Below are 24,892 nucleotides of genomic sequence, written 5' to 3'. Positions count from 1 at the left end.
CCCAAATAGACAATCTGTATGGTAATGTTTTTAATAAATCTCTCAAACTTGCAGAAATTGAAGCATCTGGACGCCATGGTGACCATTCTGCAGGAGGCCTTACATAATGCAACGTGACAACTTGGATGCCCTTTGATCCAATAATTCTCGTATGGGAATGACTGTGATTGCTTAATACTTTGATAATACTTTGATCATAATACTAATACTTGTTTAGATTCTTTCACCACCGCATGATGTTGAATCACTGTTTGAAAATGAAATTTAGGCGTTATTAAAAAAGAAAATACAGACATTGTGATACTTTTTCTATTTTATTGTTTTACCAATACTGTGTGGTAAGAAACAAGCAGCCACGGTACATATTCAACAGGTTCACTTTCCAACAAAACAATTCACAAACTTGACAACGTACAGTCACTGGCAATTTACAGTGCCTCCTTAAACAACAATCATCCACAAAAAAATAAACATCCTTTATACCATTATAAAAAGAAACAAAAAAGCACCATTTGTGAACCTGTGGCCATCCATATCTGTGTCTATGTGGTTCTTTTCATGCATGGTGTGTGCGGTAATAGGGGTGACTCACTCACATTGGCACATGTATTCTTTTAACTAAAAGAAAGCATCCTAAATGTGCAGTAAACAGACAAAAAAAAAAAAACAATGTGGTCATGAATAAACAACAGTGCTGGAAAGGAATGACACGCTTCAGGTGGTGAGAGAGGATCTGTGCTTTCATAAGTAGCATGTGCAGCTCAATCTTCCTGCCCTGTGGAGGCTTTTGTGATGCATTGCTACCATTCTCATTTTTGGAAATGACATGACTCGTATTGTGTACCATTCCAGTTACGTCTAATTCGGAACATGATATCGCTTAGATATTTGTCAGTTGTGAGAGGCAGTGCGCGACAGACTGTTTGGTGAGTGTTGCCGCAAAGATCACACAGTATGTTGAACAGTTGGATGTCATCACTACACGACACAGTCCATCCGTTGGGAGCGAAAACACAGGAACAGCCAAGGAATTAAGCACAGTAGGTGGTTTGATCGTAAACGGAATTCTTCACTCATCTTGTGTGACTACAGTGTGATGGAGATGGTTCACTGAATCCATTTTAGATATTTAAAGTCGACGTCACTTCAAACCATTTCAAAAACTGTACTGTTTTCTTCTTCTAGTAATCGATTAGTTGTGATCTGCTCAAATTTGGAAAACAAATTTACACATAGCACCTCATCCGGCATATTTTAAACGTTTCAGAATGAGATTTGTAAAAATCACTTCAGCCAATCACTGAGAACAATTTCCCTTTGAATGTATTTTCAAATCAGTGCAGTTTTCTTGGTTGTTGGGAAATATACAAAAACAAGGAGGCTTGGACGGTTGATTTCCTCGGGCCAGAGTTTACCAGATTCCACTGGAGCGGCCGCCTGGAGGGGCCAGGATCCGAGCGGAGGACCTCTTGGGAATGTGGTCATCAACCTGAGACCCTACGGAGGACACGAAATTAACTTTTGTTGACATTCAAATCAAGTCTTGAAAGGGGAAGTCAACCTCCCCTCAAAAAAAATTAATATTGCATTTAGTGGAATATGAGCTAAGCAGCAAAATCCAGCCGTTTAATCAGAAGGCGGCCATTTTGCCAGTTTGCTGTCGAGTAATAATGACATCACAGTTGCACAGGTCTCAGCGAACAACCAATCACAGCTCAGCTTTAGAAAACAGGTGAGCTGTGATTGGTCGTTGCCTGAGTCCTGAGCAACTGTGACGTCATCTTCAGTCAACGTTAAGTGGCAAAATGGCCGCCCTCTGAGATGCATAACTTATATTCCACAAATGGCATGTTTAGACTAGTGAGGTCACATATAACATATTATTGTCAAGAAATGTGGGTTGACTTCCCCTTAAAGATATAATGGACAAGCCTTCTGGTTGGACACTAAAAAGAAAACAGGAAATGAAGGATAATATAGGAAAGATATCGACGTAGCATTTTGTTTTTACATACCTGAGAGGCTGAAAGAGCTCTCATGGAGGTCTCGAACCCCCTGTTGCACCCTCACCACGCCTTTGTTAGTACCTTCTCCATCAATGGGGCTCAAACCAAGTTCCTTCTTCATAGCGTTGGTAACTTTGACCACATCACCAGAATAGGGATCCCTGTCAACTCCTTTATATGCCTGAGCCTGTCAATGGGGTGATAAAGATAAAGTTATTACTAGGGGTTAATTTTGAGTTAATTTAATGTTCGTTCAACGTCACAAATTTTTTTTTTAGGGCACAAATCCATATCACACTCGTTTTTACAGTACAGTACATCTTTTTAACTCATTCAATCCCAATAACGTGTAAAAACGTTTTTAACTCATTCACTCCCAGCCATTTTCACAGAAGCAATCCCGTTCGCTCCCGGTTGTTTTACTGACTTTTGACTGATTTTGCAAGGCCCACAGAATATTGTGTTCAATTGCTATAAAAGCAAGGAATCTATCAAAAGAAAGATTAAAGTCTCTTCTTTCATCAGGAAAAAAAAGTATGTTTCCGTTTTGCAGCAATTAGCATTAGAAGAGAGCTAAGTTTCATCAGTTTTCACAAATCTATTTAAAATTGTAATTTAGCTTTTTTTTTCTAGATGGCCCTGGTTGATCTCCTTTGCTCTGCTGCCACCTGCTGGCCGTTTGTGTAATAACTACCATTTCTGCAACCGTTCTTTGCAGTTGAGAGGCTGCATCAAAGCCTTCTGTATGCTCTAGCAAAAAAAAAACACAAAAAACGTATAAATACGTCTTTGGGACACATATTTACACGTTATTGGGAGCAAATTAGTTAAATATTTTGTACTTCACTCCCAAATTATTATTATTATTATTATTTTTTTTTTAATGCAAGAGCATACAGAAGGCTTTGATGCAAGCTTCTGACATGGTGTCAGCAGAATATAAGAGATCAGCCATGGCCATGTTGCAACAAGCTGTTTTTTTTGTCAGTTTTCACCAGGAATGTGAATATTGACTAAACTTACCTATACAGTCTTCCCTCGCTATAACGCGGTTCACTTTTCGCGGTCTCGCTGTATCGCGGATTTTTTTTTAAGTGCAATTTTGCATTTTTTTTTACAGTAATATACCCATTTTATAAAATTTATGAAGGTTTGAACATTGTCAATGTATGAACAAGAGAGAAATGTGAGAACATGAAACTGCCTCAATGAGAAAAGTGTATAAATTGTGCGGTCGGGGATTTTAGAGCCTTAAAACATTTATAAGAGTTGAAAACATAAAGCTAACTACTTCGCGGATTTCATTTATTGCGGGTATTTTTTTTTAACCTAACCCCAGCGGAAAACGAGGGAACACTGTATTCTATTGCTAATTGCTGCAAAACGGAAACACATACAAATATACTTTTTTTTTTTTTTCTCTTCTCCCTGATGAAAGAAGAGACTTTAATCTTTCTTTTGGTAGGCTCCATGTTTTGATCGAAATGGAACACAATATTCTAAGGGCCTTGCAAAAGTCAAAATCCAGTTAAAAAAATGTCTGGGAGTGAATGAGTTAATTTGAACTCAATTTTATGAATTAATATGAAATTACTGTATCAATGACTAAAAGATGCAGCCATATTGATATTAGCTTATTTTTTTCCACTTTTATGTTAACATGAGTATGAAAACTGAGAAAAATATATTATTGTACATTTTATTGTACATTTAGAACATATATAAAATTTGTGATTAATTGCGAGTTAACTATTAATTAAAGTAATGAGATTAATTCCGATTAAGAACTTTCATTGCCATTTCGAAGTAGTCTTTTTTTTATGTACATGTACTCACTTTTTCTCTCTGCACCATCTTCTTGTACAGGTAATCAGGGAAAGTGCGCTGCGGGTAGAATTTTCCGGAGCCCTCGGCGCACATGAACATTGCGTTCTCGCAAACCAAACGTCCTCGGCTGATGGTGACCAGAGGAACGCCGTGGCAGCGCATACCCTCGTACAGGTTGAAGTCTCCTCCTTGCACTTGAGTGTCAACGGAGATCGTCCTGCGCAGAGAGCAGAATGAGCGACGGGTTTATAACAAAGAGTTTAAACCAGCCAGCGTTGGCTCACCTCGTTGCGTCCGGATCCCACACCACCACGTCGGCGTCTGCTCCGGGGATGATGCGGCCCTTGCGTGGGTACAAGTTGTAGATCTTTGCAGCGTTGGCGCTCGTCACGGCCACAAAACGATTCTCGTCCATTTTTCCTGTAACCTAAAGGAACACGTTGATAGGTGGGCATGTTTTTTTACTATTGTGTAATGCGAGTCAAGGGACGTACCACCCCCCGCTCCCAGATGACGCTCATCCTGTCCTGGACTCCAGGCACCCCGTGGGGGATCTTGGTGAAGTCCTCCTTGCCCAAGGCCCTCTGCTTGGTGCTAAAAGGACGGTGCTCTGATGCCACAACACTCAGAGTGTCACTGGAAACGGGATGTGTATTGTTTCAGTTGATGCAAAGTTAGACAAAACACAAGTTCTTCTGCGTAATGTTAGTTGAAGTCGAGTAAAAATTTGGAAAGATATTACCTGACCGACATAAAGACCTTTTCACCACAACATCAAAACATGAAGCAAAATTTAACAGGAGAAGCTTTTTTCCACCAGTGTTTTTTTTGCTTTTTTTTTTTTTTTTTTCCCCCAGTTTGGGAAGATGCTTTCCGCCAAATAAATAAATAAATACATACATACATACATACAAACTTCATCCACAAGCTCAACATTCATTATACAAGCAACAGTGGAAGTCCATGTCACACTCCAAGGGAAATCTAAATTTGACTTAATGAAGGTATTGTGCTACTTTTTTATGTGTTCAATAAATAAACAAATAAACAAATACTCTATACTTCCACAAATCTTTCTTCCAACTGTAGCTTTGGCACTCCATTTAAGGCCTTCCATTTTTATTTTTTATTTTTTATTTTTTTGAATTGCTGCGAAGTCGTCAGGTTGCACCAGGGGAAACGCGCTTCTGACAATAGAAATGAAAAATAAAACAAAAAATCAGAAATGTGCTTTTGATATTACCAGAAACTGCATATTTACAGTTTAAAAAATTTCATTGTTGGAAATGGATTTCTGTTTAAAAAAAAAAAAAAAAAAAAAAAAAAATCCACTATCAGAGATTGGCTTCTGAAATTAAGAAAAAAAGAATCCCGCTTGCGGAAACTGGCTTATTCACAGTAAAAATAAATAAATAAATAAATAAAAATACATAAAAAAATTAAAAAAAAAATTAAAAAAGAAAGAAAAAAAACATCCGCCGACAGAAATGAGCTTCTGACAGTAAAAAATAAAACAAAACAAAAACAAATGTTAATAGTACAAAAAAAAAAAAAAAAAAAAAAAATACACAGGCAGAAATGAGCTTCTCACAGCCAAATAATAATAATAATAATAATAATAATAATAATAATAATAATAATAATAATAAGGGAAGGAAAAAAAACATTCCCATTGGTGGAAACTTAATATCTTAATCACTTTTTTTCTTTTTCTTTTTACTGGTGGGAAAGGGAGACCCAATCGTGGACATAATTTCCATTTCAACAGGTAAGATGATTGAAAAATTAGCATGGAAATGGAAACCACACACAGTTGACATGATCATCAAGGGAAAACCCTAAAAACACAAGTTTCTGTTACTGTTTTCAGTTCAGGTTAGCGGCTCACTTTCCGCCAACCCGAAGTACCACGATGCCTATTGTTTATAAACATTATGTTTAGTGTGAAGTGTCCACGCACTTGCCCAACAGTCCCATGAGGTATCCGGGAGTGTTGGGGTCGAGGCGGAGAGGAGGGACGATGACGTGGGCGGCAGCGTGAACCCAGTCCTGGTGGTAATACTGCATGCCGTTCAACACTGCATGAGCGACGGTGGTCTCTGCGTGGACCACCTTACCTGCGCACACAGGAAGAGCATTATTGCCTTCCGTTATCTGCGTGTGCGTTTTTATCGTGCCCAGACCAACCCTGCATCTTGGCGGCGGCAATCATATCCCCGGCGGCCATACTGGAAACATTCACCAGGTAGATCGGGCAGTGAGCCTGTAAAGACAAAAATAGATTACTAATTGAATCACATCATCTTCACACAAGCAGGATATGTGTGTGTTCATTTACCCTATTGGCGATTGTGACAGCTCTGTGAGTAGCCTCTGATTCCAGCTGCAAAAAAGTAATTTGAAGCAGAATATAAGATATTCAGACAAATATTGACTTTCTCATAATGTAAAATATGTTTTTACTTCCGATTATTAGAATAGAGGGTAAGATTGGCTATCAATTTAGTATCTCTGCCTTTGGTTGCTGCTGTTAATTTCCTACGTTAGATGGCAGCATACCATATTTTTCGGACTATAAGTCTCCAGGTTTCCGCAAACAGTAAGCGCTTGGACTCACACCCAAAATCGCCAAAAGGAAGTTGAAGAAGAAACGGAAGAAGAAGTGTGCTGCCGACTTTCACAGGAACAAACAAAGCTAGCGATAGCTCTCCGGCTAGCTTGCGTCACAAAAGCATCCAGCACAAAAGGTTTTACAGGTTAAAGCACCAAAAGCTACAATAACCGACCAGGATTCTACATTTGGCACAATGCGACACAAGATTCTGTTTAAGGGAAGCCATTTTAAACTAAAAAGAAAAGCTTGCCCGTAGTTAGAAGCAGAAGTTTCGAATCCAACCGGAACGCGTTCACTTCCGTCAACATGATCAGGGAACAGAGATTTTGGGTGAGTGTCTGAGATCTAATTTTAATATATAAAAGTTGCAGGACCAACTAAACTAGACAAAAAGTCAAACTTATAGTCCGAAACGTACAGTAAAATATGAAGTTTATTCCAGATGTGACCTCTGGAAACCATTCAAACACACAATGGATAATCCCATTTAATCACACGTTCACATGCTAATACCGCTTTAAATAGCATTAGCAGGTTTAAGCTCAAGTTTGTTTTGCTTCCTATCACAAGCCTTCAGACTTCTGCTCTTCTTAACTCATTCATTCCATTCCATTTTCACTGACGCAACCCCCTTCGCTCCCGGCTGTTTTACTGGATTTTGACTGATTTTGCAAAGCTTACATAATATTCTATACTATACACAGAATATTGTATACTATAAAAACATGGAACTGGAAACATGAACATGGAAAGATAAGAGTCTCTTCTTTCATCAGAAAAAAAAAGTATACTTGTATGTGTTTCCATTTTGCAGCAGTTAGCATTAGAATATAGCAAAGTTTCATCAATATTCCTGGTGAAAACACTGACAAAAAGAGCTTGTTGTGACATGGCCCTGGCCTTATACTCTGCTGCCACCTGCTGGCCGTTTTAGTCAATAACTACCATTGCTTTAAGCCACTTCTTCATGTCAGAAGCTGCATCAAAGCATTCTGTATGCTCTTGCATTAAAAAACAAAAACAAAAACATAAACATGTAAATATGTTTTTGGGACTGAAGGACAAAGTATTAAAAAAACGTGTTTACACGTTTTTGGGTTTGATTGGGTTAAATGCTCTTGTTTTGCTAATAAAACAAATAAATAAATAAATAAATACTTTACCTCTTCTGGACGGCTGACCTCAATGCCTTCGGGTCCACTGATACCCAACTCCAGGGCTTCTTTAGCACCCTATGACATAGAGAGAATATTTACATAAATATGTGCTCTCACTTATAACACAATTGGAGCAATGGGCATGAAAATTGCGCAATCTGTGAGTGTGTTGCGCACCTCTGCCACCAGCTCTCCGTTCTCGGCGTGGACACGCGCGATGGCTCCAATGTCCTTACAGGTCTGCAACGCTTGGTACAGCTCCGAGTCCCTCAGCATCATCATCTCCTTGTAGGCCATGAACATCTGGAAGGAGTTCACCCCGTGCTCCCTGACCAGCGTCTCCATCTCGTTGCGCACCTGAGCGCACGGCAGATCAAGGCATGGGAATTTTCTCAGGACTAATCATGTAAAACTTCGACAGAAAACGTACCATTATATGTTATTTTTCAGTCCTAAGGTTGTACATTTTGTGTTTTGACCATCTAAGACTGTTTTATACATTCACAGCAAAAAAACTGGAGTGTTAAAATGTTGGTGTTAAATGTTTCAGAGTTGATTTCAAATCCCAAAGTGTATTTTTAACAACCAACTTAAAAATAAAATCGTTACATTTGGTAACACACGTTAAATTAGTCCAAAGTTCATATATTAAGTTAGTCCATAGTGCATATATCAAGTTTAATGAACTCATTCTAGATTTGTAACTCTGTTGGTGGAAGGTGGTTTCTGGTTAGCATTGGGATTTGACTTTGTTTCATCTTTCTTTCCTCTGATCCTTTCACTGGCCTCCTCTTGACAACTTCACGATTCTGACGGGACTCTGAATTATCCGGTTAAGGTGAAGGGTCTTGGATTTATAATAGGTTTAATTAAATTTCATATATCCTCCTGACTACCAGGAAAAAAATATTGTCCAATCATGTTTATTTTGATATTCCCCAATCTTTGTGAAGTAACTGGAATACTGCAAAAGAATTTTTTGAAAAAAAAAAGTTTTTATTTTTAAGCTATGATGTGTCCAGTAGAGAGGACATGTTTTAAGACTTAAATGCTAGGCTCAAATACAGTTAAAATAATTCAAACAATACTTTAATGTGTTCTTCAGAGTCTTATAGAAAACATGCTAACAACATTTAAAGCCTAAATTTGTTCAATAAAAAGTGTTATACAGTGTTCGCTCGTTTTCCGCTGGGGTTAGGTTCCAAAAAATACCCGCAATAAATGAAATCCGCGAAGTAGTTAGCTTTATGTTTTACAATTCTTATACATTTTTTAAGGCTCTAAAATCCCCGACCGCACAATTTATACACTTTTCTCATTGAGGCATTTACATGTTCTCACATTTCTCTCTTGTTCAAACTTTGACAATGTTCAAACCTTCATAAATCTTATAAAATGGGTATATTACTGTAAAAAAATATGCAAAATTGCACTTAAAAAAAAATCCGCGATACAGCGAGACCGCGAAAAGTGAACCGTGTTATAGCGAGGGAAGACTGTACACTTACTTTTCCTCTTCCCTAAAAAGTGCTTGCACTGAGGGAAGCCATTTTCTTTTCTGATGCAATCAAAGGTAGCAAAGCCCCACTCCTACACATTTGGTATCACTGGAAAGCTCTGAATGTCCTCTATAGAGCACAAAAGGAGTTAATTCAATCATATTTTAAAAACTACCACGGATTGTCACATGTGGGGTGAAATTTGTTCTCCGCATTTGACCCATCCTCTGAGGGAGCAGTGAGCAGCAGGCGGCAGTGCTTGGGAATCATTTGGTGATCTAACCCCCCCAATTCCAACCCTAAATGCTGAGTGTCACGCAGGGAGGCAATTGGGTCCCATTTTTATAGTTTTTGTTATGGCCCAGCCGGGGGATTGAACCCACAACTTCCCAGTCTCAGGGTAGACTCTACCATTAGACCACTGAGCTGGTCTATACACTGGGTGGGAGATATTCAGGTTTAAAAAGGTCCACTACAGAGGACAAATTTGAATTGCTGGTAGTCAATACGATATTCACTTTGGACTAACTTAATTCAACTGTGTGTTAAAATTGGAAAAATTGCTTTTTATTTGCTTGCATCCAAATAGTTGTGCTTGTGGTGTAAAATTAAACAGCCAAGACAATCATTTTTTTTTCTTTTCAGACTGTTTGCCGTGCATACACTTGTCTCAGCAGGTGATATAGCAGAGATTCTGTAGCCAAAGGCTGCAAAAAAAAACAAAAAAACAACTATAGTGACTCAGAGTATCTGCCTAATGTGTTCAGTGAATATGTATGTTAACCTCGTTTATGTAAGATTTCTAATCTAGGTCATTCCACATTTCACCCATATATGAAAATGTGCGGCATTACTTTTGCTTGAGTGGGTTTAACAGCTCGAGAGGTGTTTCCTGACAGTCGCCAGGCTGCTCGGACTTCACCTTTGGCCCCCACCAGGTCACGCCGACATGCAGGGCGTAGTCGCAGCACGCCTTGGCGTCAGCCAGCGCTCGGCAGTTCTCAAAGGCATCCACCAGGGAGCAGTGTTGCTCGGGCAGGATCAGCGCCATCACCATTGTGGTGCCGCCCATCAGGGCCGCCTGAAAATGAGAGAGGGAAGATGATGTAAAAATAACAACAATCCCAGGTTGTCTTGATGAACGGACAGCTGGCTGTAGATAGTTCTAAGCACTCCACAGCAGTAGATGTGCAAAAAAATAAAATAAAATAAGGACGCTGAGAGGTGCCGGAGGTGATTGACAAGCCGAGTAACCGGGATGAAAACCACATGAGGCGAAAGCGGCGCTCAGCTGTGACTCACCTCTGTGAAGCCGAGTAGTAAATGCACTATATTGTGTCGCCATGGCAACAGACACTGCTCCACTATGACACTCATGTTCCTACCATCCTCGGTTCCCCCCTGCCTCTGTGAAATTACACTGACAGTCGCCCATTCATATTCATCGGAGGCTAACTGGAATAGCGGTGAGGTGATGGGAAAACAAGATACGTTTCCTGGTGTTCATCATCAGCATAACCGAATAAGTCATATTTAAGACAGAGACTCGGAAATTAGGCTTTCAGTATGTAGCCTGGTGTGTACGTCACACCCAAATAATATGCTAATTATTCTCTCATGTCATGTTACAATAACTGAATACAAATGCGCTCTTTGTTGACAAATTATTGAATTGGCATTTGATTGAAAAAAATGGTTGGTTGGACATCAATCCATTGTTTTAGCCCAAATCCATTACTAATTGAAGGAGCACCATCCCCTACTGTGAAGATAATCTCCTTGGAAGAAACATAAAGGAGACAAAGAGGGAGGCGAGGGAGAAAAACAAATACTGAGTGAGATGGAGGGAGCACAGAGACAACGAAATATGGTTCTTTGATGGAGAGCAAATTCAAACATTTGTCAACAAATTAGGGCTGTCACCAGCGAATATTTTTAGAATTCTTTGTATATTACAAAACCATTTCCTTATTACTGTATATACATACATTATTGTTATTTATTTGGTATCATTTAGTGATAAACAACTAAACAACTGGACAAAGTGAAATTATTGCAGAAATTCAGTGGGAATGCTGAAAGCTGAATGCTAATAAAATATTTCCCAAGCGAGATTTGTATGGAGAGAAATTTGTGTCTTTATTTTCAATCAAACAAAAAAGGAATTTGCAATCAAAAAAAAATTTCAATCAAACAAAAAGGGGATTTGCAATCAAAAAAAAAATTCAATCAAACAAAAAGGGGATTTGCAACCTCAAATAAATTTTAATCAAACAAAAAAGGGTTTTCATATAAAATAAAAATTTGCAAACAAAAAAAAAACATTTCAAACATGGATTTGTATTTTAATAAAATCTTTTGCAAGCATTTTTTTCGTTTTGTTTGCGAATCTGATTTTTGGTTGCGAATCTGTTTTTTGGTTGCGAATCTGTTTTTTGGTTGAAACCTGTTTTTTGGTTGCGAATCTTTTTCTGTGTTGTGTGGGCGGGGTCCTCCGTTCAACCGATGATAGAAGCCTTGTCATTGGTCAGCTTGGAAGCCGCTGCGACAACCTTCATTGGTCAGATAGGAATGGGGGTGTGACAATGTTCGTCTGACTATTTCCTGGTTCATTTTGTCCAGTCGCCGCCAGCATCGAGGTAAATATGACACCCCCCCCCCCCCCCCCCCCCACTTCTAGTTTTCCGTTTTTTGTTTATCTGACATTTATCTAAAAGCAATCCTTGATCTATCGTTTATCCGGTGATTTGTTCTAACCATTACAATTAACGTAATCACTCACTCAGCATTGCTTAGCCATGTTAGCTAGCTAGGTAACTGATGGTCCGATACATGAGTCAGTCATGAAGCTATGTTGTTGGCAGTCAAAACACAAATATACGGCTAATTTGGGATAGCTGTTAGGATGAAGTTTTTTTGTTTTTTTTTATACTCATAAAGAAACCTTTGCATTTGTTTCACATACAGGCAGGGCTGGGAATCGAATTTATTTACACTAGCTGCTTCCCCTAAATCTTGGATGTTTGAAGTAGAGATTAAATTCGTGATAATTCTGTGATTATTATTTCTTGGTCCTGGTTGTTTACTGTACGAGTCAGATTGAAACAGAAGGGGAATCTGAGTTGTAGGTGTACTTTTGCAATTACACTGACTAGATTTTTTCTTTTAGAGTGCGAGCAGACCAAGGGGTAGAAAATGTAGACATAGCGAGATGCATGTTTACTGTAAGAGGAGCAGGCCAGGGCAGTTTTATTGCTGGTAAAAGCGTACATAACCAGAGGAAAAAACTTTATATGAGTAAAAGTTCTTGGAGTTACTGTAGCTTTCATAAATGTATTTGATATTACAGATCCAGCAAGCTGAAGAGACACTACCCTTGGACCATCACGGTGAACACGGGATCGTTATACCTGACATCCACTGTCGTTTACCTGAGGAAAGACTTGTTGCTTTACGGCAAATCAATCCAAACAAGGAGTCCTTGAGTTTTGGTCGCGTCATTTATTTGCAGACTCTCAATGTTGCTTCTAGCGCTAGTGTCTCGCGGCCCAAAGGGTCATTTAAATTTATGTAAAAAATGAAAATAAATTCCTGTGTAAAACAGTTTGACTTTTATTTCATAAAAAAAAGCATGCATATGAACTAACAACCAGTCAATTATTCAGCATTTTATAGATTTTATACAGACATTTTTCTCAAGAAATGATTGGCTTGCCAACAAGAAATCAAGAAAGCTCAGAAAATGAACTGTTAAACTTAAAACAAACATTTTGGTAGGAACAGCCTGTAATTACTCAAAAAAAAATGAAATGGATGTGATTTTTTTTTTTTGCCCTTTCAATTACACTGTGACAAATCTGGCATCAAAGGTGATAGCAGTCAGTAGATGTGATTTAAAGGAATGGTAATCACTCATATGAGCAGTTGGAAATGTAATGGTGTTTGTGCAGGGGGTAACATAATGTGTGACCTGGCATTTGTACCTCACAATTGTGGTCAAAGTTTATTGATATTTTAAATTGCTCTCTGTCTGACATAAGCAGGTGCTTGTGGCCCTGCTCAGTTATCCACAGCATCACCTCATGAAGAGAGGTGACCAACCACCAACTTCATCTTCTGCATCTAAAAAGTAAAGAAAAGTGTGCTTGAATTAAGTACCAAACATGTAAAAAAAATAATTCTGACAAAGTTATGTTTGACACATGTTTTGAACATTATTGAAACAGGAAAACTACAATGAAACAATCACAGGAACTAAATGTATTTATATTACGTAATCTGTCACTTCCTCTGTATTTCAAACACCCAAGACATAATAAATGTAGCAGAGGCTACTTATTTCAATGACCAGAACTTCTCATAAGTGATGAATAATTAGCATTTTATTAATGTAATGATGTAATGTAATAAAATAATCATGAATAAGCATAATAACAGCTATCTCAGCAGGCCGTTTATTTGGGCCGTTTCTCGTACCAACAAAACATCACGATTCATGACTAGACTAACCAAAATCAAACGGTTACGTGGCCTGGATCCTAGTAGTAGCAGTGTCACCGCTTTGACGGTGCATGAGTTCCCCCTCTTTTTCAACCTGACTCGTACAGTAAACAACCAGGACCAATAAATAATAATCACAGAATTATCACGAATTTAATCTCTACTTCAAACATCCAAGATTTAGGGGAAGCAGCTAGTGTAAATAAATTCGATTCCCAGCCCTGCCTGTATGTGAAACAAATGCAAAGGTTTCTTTATGAGTATAAAAAAACAACAACAAAACTTCATCCTAACAGCTATCCCAAATTAGCCGTATATTTGTGTTTTGACTGCCAACAACATAGCTTCATGACTGACTCATGTATCGGACCATCAGTTACCTAGCTAGCTAACATGGCTAAGCAATGCTGAGTGAGTGATTACGTTAATTGTAATGGTTAGAACAAATCACCGGATAAACGATAGATCAAGGGTTGCTTTTAGATAAATGTCAGATAAACAAAACGGAAAACTAGAAGTGGGGGGGGGGTGTCATATTTACCTCGATGCTGGCGGCGACTGGACAAAATGAACCAGGAAATAGTCAGACGAACATTGTCACACCCCCATTCCTATCTGACCAATGAAAGTTGTCGCAGCGGCTTCCAAGCTGACCAATGACAAGGCTTCTATCATCGGTTGAACGGAGGACCCCGCCCACACAACACAGAAAAAGATTCGCAACCAAAAAACAGGTTTCAATCAAAAAACAGATCCGTTGTCGGTACCATATGTGTTCGGCCTGCCAGATCCATTCGGGGTCCTTCGCCTACAGATGACGTTACGCTACAGGATTGGCTGAGACGTTTTACGCTACAGGATTGGCTAAGATGTCGACGATTGTGATTGGTGAGGCAACTTTCCAGTCGTTGGAGGGAAAACATTGACGCTTTTTACGAAGAAATTTATTATTATTTATCTAATGGGACTTATCACAGCCGCACTACTGGATCAAACTGTTCGGCGACCCAAAAGGCAAGGATTCGTAACGCGTCAAAATCATTCATCAATCATCATCAATCAATTACATCTCACCGTGGCTATTCTAATGTATTGATCTCTCGTCTTCCCTTGTCTAGGATTAAAGGTTTGCCGTGAAACCCTTTCAGACTTGTTTGTTGTTGTTGTTTTGTGGAAGGAAAAAAATACTGAACATATAAAGAAAAGTTGTGCATTCATTCATTCATTCATTCATGTGTCATTCATTGATTTGTTAATGCATTTGACATCTTTAAAGAAAAAGTAAAATGTGCTACTGTAGTTGATGAAGTTAACTTATGAGTTTCGACTTTACGGTAGTAGGCCATTACCTTTGATTAATATTTATATCAATAGTCCATGAGACACACATGCACACACATGAAGGTTACAAATAAATTCGTAGTTACCTAATAACCTGAGGCTGAGTACAGAACATATTGGTGAGGAAATGTCACATCTCAGGCAATAATTCCATCATTTTATCATCATCATCATGGTAATTATTTTCTGCAATACGCACGACCCTCCGCAACTCATAGTGCAGTGTCACCTCTGAGGTGACATTGGCAAGAAAATATTAAAGATGTCATTTAAATAACAAAATGTATGGGCTGAGATTGCAAAACGTAAATAAACGTAAGTATAAAAGCAGGATACTTTAAGATTGACTAAATAATGAAATAGATTGAAAAAATACATTAGATAAAATAAATATAAAAAATGGAGGTAAAATAGCACATAAATGCAAAAAAGTAAAACTGCGATGGGACGAAATATTGTCAGTTGACGTGCTAATGTGTTCCTATAATCATTACGACTGTTTTTGTGATGTATTGTGATACGTGAACCGCAAAATTCGGAAACCAAACCAACGTGAACACATTTGACACTGCTCGCTTGCTGTACTGACGTCATCAGCAAGCGCCAACCAGACGCGAAGGACCCCGAATGGATCTGGCAGGCCGAACACATATGGTACCGACACCGTAACCAAAAAACAGATTCGCAACCAAAAAACAGATTCGCAAACAAAACGAAAAAAATACTTGCAAAAGATTTTATTAAAATACAAATCCATGTTTGAAATGTTTTTTTTTGTTTGCAATATTTTATTTTATATGAAAACCCTTTTTTGTTTGATTAAAATTTATTTGAGGTTGCAAATCCCCTTTTTGTTTGATTGAATTTTTTTTTTGATTGCAAACCCCCTTTTTGTTTGATTGAAAAATTTTTTTGATTGCAAATTCCTTTTTTGTTTGATTGAAAATAAAGACACAAATTTCTCTCCATAGATTTGAACCAACGCACTTGCATGTCTCCGTAACGCCAGGCAAGTATTTAACATGTGAGACAACTTGGCTTGTTGAAAATGATGGCTAATGGCCTATTTATATGTAAACGTGTGATCTGATTGTATCCATTCATTTGGAAAAGTGGAACTAATGATATCCAATGGAAAAATGCAATAAAACAAAATAAAATTCACGCAATAGCGCCACCTAGGCATGCAGTACCTGCCATTCATTTTGATGGAAAAGTGGAACTAAGATAGTTGGTATACATGTAATCAATTAGCAGAATTGCTATGGATACATTTGCAATGTACAGTCAGAGGTGTGATTCAAACCAGCGACATCCTCCTGGTTACTGGACAATGCATTTTACCAAGTGTGCCACTGACCAATATCACAGAGCTGGTAATGATGAGAAGTTGTATGTATGGAAGTGGGCATGGAAAGTGGGACTTAGAAAAAGTTCAATGTCAGTCCCATTGAAAATGAATAGGGAAAAGTTGATATGAACATTAAATTGGGTGAATACTATAAGTACTGTGAAATCAGACGATATATTCCCAAGATGGCGTGAATTTTTGAAGCAAGTTGAAATTTGAACGGTGTAAATCGTAAGTATTATGTGGGAGTTATTAGAAGGCAATAAAGTGTGGAGAATAAATGCTTTCAGCATTCCCACAATTAAGCAAATACAATGAAAACTGCAGGGGCCTCAGTATAGAGCCCTGTGTAACACCATAAGAAAGTGGGCAGCGCGAGACTCAGAGCACCCAAGGCTAACAACACTACTAGATTGATGACTCGATTACGAAAGTACTTGTCGATTGATTTGATAATCGATAATTTTCTTTTTTTTTTAACTTAGGTGTTCTTGAAATTTGCTATTCATATGTATATAAAAGTATTTTCTTACATTTATGAAATACCTGAATTACTGTACATAGGACAATTCAGAATCGTTATTTACATGTATATTTACAATGATTCAATTAGAAATCTAAAAATCTTTTCATCTCATCCTTGCTGATTTCAATGATTATGTAACCAAGTGATTATAACACGTGCTACTTTCATGAATAAACGGCATCAGTTAACCAGTTACTGCCTCTGCAAAACTTAATTTGGAATATAATATCATCATATCATGTGCTTGATATTATAGAAGAAGAATTGATGTTCCATAGTTAATCGGACGGAAATGAAGTGCATCGAATCAAATTGAAAAAAAATAATAATAATAAAAAAAATAAATAATCTAAATTGAATCGAACTGAACTCTTGTGAATCGAAATCGAATCGATTGAGGAACTGAGATGGAAAGAGCCCGAGAAAATGGCGGCGAAAGGAACACACACACACACCAACACAAACACAATCCTGATTTTTCCCATTAAGCATGAGGTTGGTTGCCATGGTAGCGAGGTCAGTGGGGAGAGAGATTGTGATTGGGGGTGGGGTGGGGGGTGGGGGGGGGGGGGGGGGCGCTGGTGTGAGCAGGCATGTGAAGGATTGGGTATGCCCCCCAAAAAATTCCTCTCACCCCAATTCACTTGGCATTCCATTAGATGCTAAGCCAGTCGCTTCACTAAGCCTCTGTGCTGCTTAATCTGCCAAATACTCCACATTGATCGACATTAGAAAACTGCTTAATATCACCTACAGTTACTAGTTACAAAGAAAAAAGTAACGGAGCATGCAAAGTGTGTTTGAGGACGTACCTTGGTGCCGCTGTAGAAGTCATCCTGGATGGCGGCGTTCATGAACGTCTGCTGCAGGTGCACGGAGGTGTCGATTCCACCGGGAAGCACCAGCTTTCCCGACGCGTCGATCACCTTCGCCCCACCCGGAATCATCAGCTCCTTCCCAACCTTTGACACACATCAGCAGATAGTTAAAAAAAGAAAAGAAAAAAAGATCAAGACAACAAGCGGTGGACTGTCATGGCCTGGGTCGCATGCGCCAGAGTCGCGCTAGAGTTCATGACCTGTTATGTGTCTGTTTAGGTACTTATGTAACAAGTGTCTGTTTACAAGACGTGATTTTCGTGATGTCAACCTTTAATCCTTTAGGTGATGTCGGGACCTATGTGATGTCGTTCTTTAGTCCTTTACGATTCACTGTCTGTGGGTGCAGTCTGAGAATTGTGTGTGGTTTGCTGGATTATTGTCCAACTGTCCTGTGTGCAGCGTCTCTAAGTTTCTGCCTCTCGATGTGAATAAATGAACAAAATCTTATTTGTCCCTGCATTTGGGATCCAAACCTTTCAGTACATAACATGGACAGCGCAACACACGCTTCATCTTGGTCTCATCAGACCACAGGACATGCTTACAGTCATCAAGGTTTGAGAACTGACAAATTGTAGTGTCCAAAATCACTGTAAAATAGAGTAATATTTACTTGGAAAAACACTAGTAATGTTATTTCACTCAGAAATTCTATATATATATATATATATATATATATATATATATATATTTGCATGTTCTCCCCGTGCCCGCGTGGGTCTTCTCCGGGTACTCTGGTCTCCTCCCACATTCCAAAGACATGCATGGCAGGTTAATTGGGCGCTCCGAATTGTCCCTAGGTGTGCTTGTGAGTGTGGATGGTTGTTCGTCTCTGTGTGCCCTGCGATTGGTTGGCAACCAGTCCAGGGTGTCCCCCGCCTGCTGCCCAGAGCCAGCTGAGATAGGCGCCAGCAGCCCCCGCGACCCTTGTGAGGAATAAGCGTCAAGAAAATGGATGGATGGATGGATGGATGGATATATACATATATATATATATATATATATATATATATATATATATATATATATATATATATATATATATATATAACACATACATCGATTTTTTTAACACCCCTAATATATATATATATATATATAAAAACTACTCAAGGGTTGAGAAACAAACCCACAAACATCAGGTTGGGAACAGCCCCTCTACCACCTGAGTCATGCCGCTCCTGCTGTGTGTGAGTATATTGATGGCGCCCGGCTGAATCCTTGTACGTCCTAGAGTCCCACATTTTTGGTCTCATTTTGGACACACCAGCAATGCGGTATAGTGGCAAACAAGAGTGGCATGGCACAGGTGATAGAGTGGCTTTCTCCCAAGCTGAAGGTCATGAGCGTTCCTCAACGCTTTCTGAGTGAAAAACTACTAGGTATTTTCAAGTAAATATTACTGTTTTTTGTTTTGTTTTTTGTTTTTAAATAACATAAGTGCATTTGTCAAGCCTACCTGTTGTATGATTCCATTCTCAATGTAAACATCTGCTTCCTGGGTGAAGTCGTCATTGACCACTTTGCCTCCTTTGATGAGAATTCGCATGGACCCCATGTTGACTCCTGGTAGGAAAATGATGTCATTTAGATTATCTTGCAATTTCCAATACATTTGCACCAAAGGAAAATCAATTTTGAGCAATTAATGAAACTTTCAGAACTCTGCGTATCAATGACGCTTATAATGTTGAGACTGTACCAGGTGGTTAGAGCATGTAACTGAACATGTAACTGACATTCCAGTTAAAAAGAAGCCTTAATGCAATGTTCCCGTAGGACTTCCCTTTCATGAATCATGCATCTAATTAACCTAATTGCAGTCCGTTTGTTCCATGATGTACTCTGAGAACTTCAAAAAGTGAAACATGGCGTGTACTGAGCGCATCCCACCCCCATCCATAGAAATCTAGCGCTTTTGGCGATGTTTGATTGCATTTCTCACTCCAATCATGCAGGACACCATTGTTTCTATTTCAGCCCAACGTGATTTTACACCAATTTGCTTGTTTGAACTGCATGAAAGGTTGAGAAGATGAGAAGAATACAGGACTTCTACACATGACTAGTTCAAGTTTACATCTTTTTTATTTGATTTTTTTTTACCAAGAACATTTTCCAAAATGCATTCAACAATCACTGTTTACTCGTGTATGCAATGAGTTTGCAGGCAGGACACAATTGAGTCCCAGTCGCACAGAATCAAGTCAAAGAGATGGATGAGAACAGAGGGGGAAGCAGAGCAGAGTGGATGGGGGCAGTGGGGTGGGGAGGGGGCAGAATGAAAACACTGAACAGTACAATGAGGATCCCCCCAAAAATCTCACTCAGGTGGACCCCCAACATTCATTTTTGGCACAGGCCAAATGAAAACCTTCCGTTCGTGCCACTCTGGTTTCTGCCGGGCTGATGACAGTGATGTCTATGCTGGGAATATTTTTTTTTTTTGTGGGGGAGGGGAGGAGGTTATGGAAAGTAGTGTCCCTCTCAGGCTTGGCAGACAGAATAAAAGGGCGGTTTCCCAGGAGATGGGAACTGGGCTGCTTTCAGTGGAAACAAGGAGCGAACAGAAAACGCTTGCATGACAGCATCGTGGAATGAAATTCATCAAAACCATCCAATCGGCACACAATTGTCTTCAGTGTCACGCTGTGACTAACTTGATTGAGTAGTTTAGGGCTGGAAGTAATGATTATTTCAATAATCGATTAATCTGTTATTTTTATCGATTAATTGAATCACATTAAATATATATTTTCATCCCTTTTTTCAAAAACTGGAAATTTCAAGCCAACACTGCAAAATCAGAAATTAATTATGATTTAGTTACTGGTTTGTTCTGTACCATGAGTAAAATGGGAAAAAATTGTCATGGTTTGGGTTGGGTTCTGGTTTTCTTTTTGCTTTTGTCAGGGTTCTAGTTTTGAGTGGGTTTTGAGTTTATTCTCATGTTTCTTTAAGTTTCAGCCATGATCTGTGCTTTGTTTTGTTGTCCTTGTGTGCTTGTCTTGCCCAGCTGTGTCTAATTCTCCATTAGTGTCTGTATTTAGTTTCTTGTCTCCCCGCTGTCAGCGTCGATTCATTGTGTTTCCCTCATGTCATGCTGCCCGTTTTTTGCCTCCACAGTTTGCCTTGAATGTTTTTTTTTATGTTGTTTTCCTCAGCAAGAGCCTTGTTTACCTCCTTGTTCTGTTTAATTAAATCCCTATTTGACTACACATCTGCCTCCACACCCTGTTTCCCTGCACCTGGGTCCACCACCACACCTCACTTCGTAACAAAAATATTGATCATTGATTTCCAGCACAATTGTTTTATTTTGGCTCAAAACAAAGATAATCAGTACACTTTTATGGAGGACTGCAGAAATTCTGAGCATTTGGACAATTTCATAGCCATTCATCCAATTTATTTTTCCAAACGAATTGTCGATTGTCAAAATAATGATCAATTAACTTGTTGATTAATCAATTGATCATGGCACCTCTGGATTAGTTGAACTATCGTGTGTCTCAAGAATTGTATCCATATATTTTCATTAGCATCGACAGTAGAAAAAAACTGACTGATTCGCAATAATTTCAATGACAAATACTGTAGGGCAGGATGAAACCTCCCAACACACCAAAGCTCCGCTTGTCAATCTGCGGGAGATGTGTGAACAGCAAGTGTCATTGTAGCAGCCTCAAAGCTGTCACTGGAGGAGCGCGCGTTTGAATCATTTTCAGAAAATCCTGACTCTGCAAAGATAATATTACTCCATTTTGAGGAGAGATTTATTTATCGGGGTTGGAATAGTCAATGATGTCACTGTCTATGACATTCAGCTAAATATGGAACCAAAATAGGTTCAACCCAGGTAACTCAAGTTGGACCTCATCCTCGTCATTTCGAGTTCAATTTTGACGTAGCATCTATTCAAGTGTAGCCTATTCAAAGCTGAAGTGTGAGCGCGTGTTCGTGTTTGTAAGTGAGAACGTGGCTGACAGCTGCTGACTTCTGATCTGGGGCTTAATCACTGCCGCGGTGACAAGGCATGTCTTTGTTATTTTGTACACGTGCTTAAGTTGAAGCAAGGCGTGCCCGTACAAAAAGCCACCATATCAAACAACGGGACAGCCAATCGGTGATAAGAGATTGAGGTTAAAAAGACAAAGGGTGATGTACAAATCAAAGTATTAGTAAATATCACAAAAGATACAATACGTCATGACAAAAGTGGTGCAGCAAAGTGGGGCACCAATGAGGATTAGGCTCATCTCTCTCGATCCAGATGTTAGTCTGCATTTTCGTGAGAGATTTTTATTTTTTTTTGGGGGGGGGACTTGGAATGTCACTGCATCTGTTCAGTCTTTTTTGGGGGAAATTTGTCATGAAAGTCACACTTAACGTTGTTTTATGTCATGTCAAAATATCGTACTTCGTAAAATCTTAGTTGAGCATGCATTCCAGTTTTTATTGGACTTTTTTTTTAACAGTATTAACTAATTCACTGCCAGCCTAGTAAAAATGGATCTTTGACGTCTAGAGTCGTCAATGGCACTGAATGATTTAAATATTTATTAGCGGTATTCCGATCAGGGTTTTATTCTGCTGATTCCAATACGATCATCCATGAGCGAGATCAACCGATACTGTTACAGATTATAGAACTGCTCATTAAAGGGATATTTTACTTTTTGATCCATTTTCAGAATTTTAAAGTTAATATTTTGTCTATAATTAAATTGGCAATTTCATTATTTTTCATGTACAATTAATACTAGGGGTGTGAATTGCCTAGTACCTAGTAAGCAATTCGATCCGTATCACAATTCATAGGTTACAATTCGATTCGATACGATTAATCCTGATACAACTGATAAGTCGATTATTGGGATTTTTTTTTTACTCAATTTTAGAAAATACCCATCAATAAACTTGTACATGTACACTGTAAGAATTGTATGAAAATGTATTTATTTGAAACTTGAGGCTTATAACTGTGAGCCACTGTACTTAACAAACAGGTTGCAATCTGTTTCATGTTTGAACAACATTAAAATTAAATATTAAGGCTTAATGTTTCATTAATATAACATTCTTTCATGCTTAACGTGTGAATCCTAACCCCGAGACATTTTGTTGAATATTTTCATCAAAAATGGATGTTTAAACATAAATTTGACCGCATATTGAATCGATATGAGAATTGTGCACTGTAATATCGCGATATATCACCAAATCGATTTTTTTTTTTTAACACCCCTAATTAATACCTTTAAAAACGCATTTCGCCAAGTTGCTCGGAGCTCAGTTAACGACCAATCACGGCTCACTTGTCTTCTGGATTTGGTCATGTGATATGAAATTACCAATATGGAGTCTAACCTGCCTCTGCACAGAGATGCAAAGTCACAAAAATAGAGCCCAGGGTGTCTAGAAAAAGCATGGATGATAGCAAACATATTTCTATTTACATTTTCTTCAAGTGGAAAATGTGTTTGGAAATATGAACAATTTAGAGGTTAGCCAACATTCCAGAACAAATTTTGTCAAAATGTTAGCACAGAGATGATATTTGCCCCCATTATTTGTGTCAAAACAGAAATTGCAGGTTGAAAAGACACTGAAATTGTCATTTTGCTGAGTCATGACAACGCCCGCACTGTTTTCTCCAATTCAGGTAGTGGCACAACCCAAGACATCAGGAGGATTAAAGGAATAAGAGATGACAGAGGGTGGATTAAGACCTCTGCCAAGGAGTGCTGTGTGTAGAACTGATACAGTACTAACAAAATGTGGATTTGTAACATTACTGTAATAGGGAAATATAGTCAGAAAGATAGTCAGATTTTATTCACCCTCTGCTTCATAGTGATGCAGATGTATGATGTGCCTCACCTTTAAGAAATATCCTCTAGATGCAACTGCAAGGCGTCCAAATACATTTATGTCATATTTATAATGATAGAATTGGATGACCAATGCACAAGAGAAGAGCCATTTTAGTGCAAACGCTAACCTAAAACAAAGGGAAATCACAAAATCAGTCGAAAGACTGTTGAACACGCATGACAGGACAGATCACAATGCTGCTTCATCCTCGCACAATATTCGAGAATAAGCCGTGAACAAATAAGAATCTTACATAATGGCTAACGCAGCTTTTATTATTGCAGCGATGGCACGACAATACACGCACACACGTACACACACAGTCGTAGACAGGCATTTTGTTAACACGTTGGTAATGACAAATTCAATGACACATTCCGATGGAGGGAAAAATAACGAGCTACTAAATAATGTAATACACCTCATGATGTGACCGAACATGTAATTTTTTTCCCCTCCGGATGATACCGTTGGTGGTTAATTTTAGACCTTAGCACCTCCACTGTCAATAACTGTAAATTAAGCTTTACGGTATGAATAATCAATACGACAGGTGGTTTTCTCTCACTTTCGTCTATGACGACGAAGTGACGTCAGAACAAGCGCGGTATGGTCATTTTTGTGATTTTATTTTATTTTTTTAATGGCGACTTACCGGTTATTTCGTCGTGTTCTCCTTGGCCCTCTCTCGTGGGTGCTTGCTTGCGGTGTGTGTGCGAGGACAGCTGGCACAGCGCGAGGCACAGATGCTGCCTTCAGACCGCCAGGCAGCAGCCAATGGGAAGCCTTGAAATTCACACTTTAACGGACGCGACTGACCAATGGGGAAAGAGAGATGTCAGCCCACAGGGGCGTGTCTCTTGCCTCCAGAAACTGGTGCGTTTATATACCGTCGGAATATGGTAATTACGGTTTGTGACGTCATCGTTTCAGTGCTGAATTAACTCTACTGCGTAATTCTAAGCAGTCTTCATTACCTTAGTCCTGTTTGATGAGCAAATTGAAGGGGAAAGCTAACATTTTTCCATCTATTCCACATTACTGAATCAAATTCCTCAATAAAGACGATTCTTATTATGTGCCAATTACAATTCCGAGCTTACTTTCAAAACAAAAAAGTGGCGGGCAAATCGGTGAAAGGGTGAAAGGAGTGTTCTTATTGAAAAGCATTGGATTTTGGATCCTTGTAATTTGATTTGTAAAGATTATTTTGATTTAAAAATGTTATGAAATGTCATTTGACTACTATAACAAGTCTTGTACAAATAGTCACAGGCAAAAGAATTGAAATATACCGTTTGTTTTCACCGTGT

The 24,892-nt window shown here is 38.7% G+C and overlaps 1 protein-coding gene and 1 long non-coding RNA gene across 3 annotated transcripts; one reads left to right on the top strand and one right to left on the bottom strand.

The window, feature by feature from the left end:
• Nucleotides 1-295: 295 nt before the first annotated feature.
• Nucleotides 296-24,401, bottom strand: LOC144010225 (dihydropyrimidinase-related protein 5-like). Of its 2 annotated transcripts, XM_077510437.1 has the most exons (15): nucleotides 24,235-24,401; nucleotides 23,586-23,706; nucleotides 19,162-19,268; nucleotides 17,634-17,783; nucleotides 10,026-10,184; nucleotides 7,782-7,961; nucleotides 7,611-7,679; nucleotides 6,172-6,216; nucleotides 6,021-6,096; nucleotides 5,794-5,950; nucleotides 4,328-4,469; nucleotides 4,118-4,260; nucleotides 3,843-4,050; nucleotides 2,016-2,193; nucleotides 296-1,497 (listed from the first exon to the last, which is right to left on the bottom strand). In XM_077510437.1, exons 3-15 carry the CDS (start codon nucleotides 19,258-19,260, stop codon nucleotides 1,412-1,414), a joined length of 1,692 nt encoding a protein of 563 aa, XP_077366563.1. In that variant the 5' UTR covers nucleotides 19,261-19,268; nucleotides 23,586-23,706; nucleotides 24,235-24,401; the 3' UTR covers nucleotides 296-1,411. The 2 variants fall into 2 exon arrangements, with proteins under 2 accessions (XP_077366563.1, XP_077366562.1); XM_077510436.1 differs by lacking the exon at nucleotides 23,586-23,706 and having other exon boundaries at nucleotides 24,235-24,399.
• LOC144010226 (uncharacterized) lies at nucleotides 11,708-12,706 on the top strand. The gene is made up of 2 exons (XR_013281171.1): nucleotides 11,708-11,742; nucleotides 12,453-12,706. It is a non-coding gene; the product is annotated as an uncharacterized LOC144010226 (long non-coding RNA).
• Nucleotides 24,402-24,892: the final 491 nt, after the last annotated feature.

The sequence above is a fragment of the Festucalex cinctus genome, chromosome 21 (genome assembly GCF_051991245.1).
Source record: "Festucalex cinctus isolate MCC-2025b chromosome 21, RoL_Fcin_1.0, whole genome shotgun sequence".
NCBI lineage: Eukaryota > Metazoa > Chordata > Actinopteri > Syngnathiformes > Syngnathidae > Festucalex > Festucalex cinctus.
This window is presented reverse-complemented; position numbering and strand designations above follow the sequence as displayed.